This window comes from Triticum aestivum, chromosome 1B (assembly GCF_018294505.1).
Source record: "Triticum aestivum cultivar Chinese Spring chromosome 1B, IWGSC CS RefSeq v2.1, whole genome shotgun sequence".
Lineage (NCBI taxonomy): Eukaryota > Viridiplantae > Streptophyta > Magnoliopsida > Poales > Poaceae > Triticum > Triticum aestivum.
Window position 1 is genome coordinate 455,754,657 of NC_057795.1, and position 3,289 is coordinate 455,757,945.

Sequence of the window (3,289 nt, forward strand, 5' to 3'; positions counted from 1 at the left end):
GTTTTTTTGCAGCCCTACAAGCTTTATTTCAGAAGTCGTTCCTAGGTTCACTAGATGACATTGTTACCAAGGTGCTCCAAGGATATGGAGAGTACCCGCCTAAGAGGAGCAACCACATCTTCCTCACTTTGCAGTCCTGTATGCGGGAGATACTCAAACTTAATGGCAGCCAACACTACAAGGTTCCACACATGAGAAAGATGGCTCTAGCAGGAGCTGGTCCTCTCCCTGCTAGGTTACCATGTGATCCAGCAATTGTAAATGCCGCGATTGAGTTCATAAATGCCACCATCTAGACATGGTCATTGTCTATGCATGCAATTGTTTGCAATATGGACATAGTATGGGTTCAATGGATCAATATAGTCTGGACATATTTTGGCAAGAAATGATCAATGTAATCTGGACATATTTTGGGTTCACTTGATCATACTAGCAATCTGGGCATATTTTGGGTTCAAATGATCAATGTAATCTGGACATATTAATCAATGTATTATGGACGTGTTTTGTGTTTAGTTGATCAATGATAATTACCATGCATGAAACTGAGCTAACCACGAAGTAAAAATGAGTAATTTGTTCTGGTCGTGGTCCATGCAAGCAAGTGACTGAAATCTGATTGTCGGCATTCATTTGACAATAAGCAAAATACACATCATAGGACAATTCGTGCTACTGAGCACACTATCTACATTCACTTGAGAAACTACACAACACTAACTTTTCAAACAAAATACTCATCACATCATATCACCATGTCCATGCATGCAACCGAATTTGAGGTGAACACACTCACATCAGATAACCAGGAATTAATAACCTCATCATACTACCCCTTACCTCCATCATTCATTCGCCGAGCGAGTCACCTCCATGAGCGGGCATGGAGTCAGGCACAAATAATACATCGGCCTCGGCATCCTCAAGCGGAACCTCTTCACTATCGTCGGTCTTGGCGTCCTCGGGCAACACTTCTACGCCGTCGTCACTCTGGGCATCCTCGGGCACCACGTCTACGACATCGCCGGTCTTGGCGTCCTCGAGCAACACCTCTACGTCGTCGTGGGTCTCGGCGTCCTCAGGCAACACGTCTCCATCGTCGGTCTCGGAGCCCTCGGGTAGCAACTCTCCGACGCCATCAATCTTAGCATCCTTGAGTAGCAACTCTCCGGCGCCGTCGGTCTCGGCGTCCTTGGGCAGCACCTCTTTGTCGTCCTGGGTCTCAGCATCCTCGGTTGACACCTCTTTTCCGGCCAATATGGGAAAGCTCCCTGTACTAAGGACATGCACGCTATTACTTGGGCAACAGCTGAGCTTGTTCCCGTACATGCATCCTGTTCCTGTACTTGGGCAGCCACCAAGGACATGCACGCCACGCTGAATGAAATTGAGCGGCATGGGTGAGGCATCTTCTACACGGACGCCGACATAGGCATCCTGGTTCACAAGCGAACCTTGGTTAGTGTGGCCGACATCAAATCCATTGACGTACTCCAGCAACTCCTCCTTACCGAGGGCATCCAGCCAGTCTCCAACATAGCCCTCGCCAGGGACCTCCTCCTCTTCTTCCCCCTCTATGTCTTCGAATTCCCGCTGTCGCTTGCCGAATCATTGAGCATCTCCTCTGTCCAACTTGGGTGTCTCGCCTAGCAACAACTCAATTTGCTGTATTGCCGCCTTTGCCTCCTTCAACAGAGTCGGAACCTTCCTCCTCACCTCTCCCTCAACTCCTCCAGCCATGAAGACCGCCGCCTACGCCGCACCTCTCGGCCCAGATCTGTTGGACGGCTACTGACATGAAGCATAGAAGATCGATGAGAGAGGGAGAGGAAGCATTATGGGCGGTGGGGATCAGCAAGGTAGGTGGGGATCGATGGGGATCAGCGAGGAAGAAGGGAGATCGATGGGGATCAGCGAGGTGGGGAGGGAGGCGGGGAAAGCAACGACAAGAAAGAGATAAGGGAGAGAGAGGCGAGCGATGCGCTGGGCTGGGTGGGGTCTGTTCGATTTGGTCGGGGGGGGGGGCATTTTCGTCCAAAATGGCTCGAGGAGGGAGATACGCACTACATTGTGGAATTTCTCTCTAAAGCTTATACGCACTATAAAACGGAATAGAGGGAGTATCTTTTTGGAGTAGTTTGACATTTACTCACGTGCTTCACGTATATCCTATGAGTAAATGGTTGAATGAGTTGAATATCATAAATCTGAATTTATATATGTTTCATATGCTTATACCATGGGGAGTAATGACTTCACACATAATAAGTATAGGTGGTAAATTTATTAAAAGTTAGCAAACATAGTATTGGTCACTTGAACAATTCATGAAAGAATGTTGAAGGAAGAGAGATTTCACATATAAATATGCTATCTTGGACATCTTTTGTAATTGTGAGCACTCATTAAAATATGACATGCTAAAAAGTTACTGTTGGACAAGGAATACAACTTAATGGGTTATGTTTTCTTATATCCGAATAGATGTTATATTGCCATGGATCGTCCAACATGTCGAGCTTGCTTTTCCTTCTCATGCTAGCCAAATTCTTTGCACCAAGTAGAGATACTACTTGTGCTTACAAACATCCCTTAAACCCAGTTTTGCCATGAGAGTCCACCATACCTACCTATGGATTGAGTAGGATTGTCGGTGTCAAAACCGGCGGATCTCGGGTAGGGGGTCCCGAACTGTGCGTCTAGGCGGATGGCAACAGGAGACAAGGGACACGATGTTTTTACCCAGGTTCGGGCCCTCTCGATGGAGGTAAAACCCTACTCCTGCTTGATTTGATGATATGGGTAGTACAAGAGTGGATCTACCACGAGATCAGAGAGGCTAAACCCTAGAAGCTAGCCTATGGTATGATTGTTGTTCGTCCTACGGACTAAAACCCTCCGGTTTATATAGACACCGGAGAGGGATAGGGTTACACAGGGTCGGTTACAATGGGAGGAGATCTACATATCCGTATCGCCAAGCTTGCCTTCCACGCCAAGGAAAGTCCCATCCGGACACGGGACGAAGTCTTCAATCTTGTATCTTCATAGTCCAGGAGTCCGGCCAAAGGTTATAGTCCGGTCATCCGGACACCCCCTAATCCAGGACTCCCTCAGTAGCCCCTGAACCAGGCTTCAATGACGACGAGTCCGGCGCGCAGATTGTCTTCGGCATTGCAAGGCGGGTTCCTCCTCCGAATACTTCATATAAGATTTTGAATACAAGGATAGTGTCCGGTCTGCAAAATAAGTTCCACATACCACCGTAGAGAGAATAATATTTGTA

At 47.5% G+C, this 3,289-nt stretch overlaps 1 protein-coding gene across 1 annotated transcript; it reads right to left on the reverse strand.

The window, feature by feature from the left end:
* Positions 1-689: 689 nt before the first annotated feature.
* On the reverse strand, positions 690-1,969 carry LOC123092595 (uncharacterized). Its single transcript, XM_044514395.1, has 2 exons — positions 1,515-1,969; positions 690-1,440 (listed from the first exon to the last, which is right to left on the reverse strand). The coding sequence occupies exons 1-2, from the start codon at positions 1,539-1,541 to the stop codon at positions 853-855; spliced, it is 615 nt and encodes a 204-aa protein (XP_044370330.1). The 5' UTR covers positions 1,542-1,969; the 3' UTR covers positions 690-852.
* Between the last annotated feature and the right edge of the window lie 1,320 nt (positions 1,970-3,289).

Excerpts from the sequence above, each read along its gene's own strand:
- LOC123092595 (XM_044514395.1), bottom strand. The coding sequence starts at position 1,541 with ATGTTGGAGACTGGCTGGATGCCCTCG. Across the intron at positions 1,441-1,514 it reads AGACTGGCTGGATGCCCTCG|GATGCCTATGTCGGCGTCCG; the intron begins GTAAGGAGGAGT and ends CTTGTGAACCAG.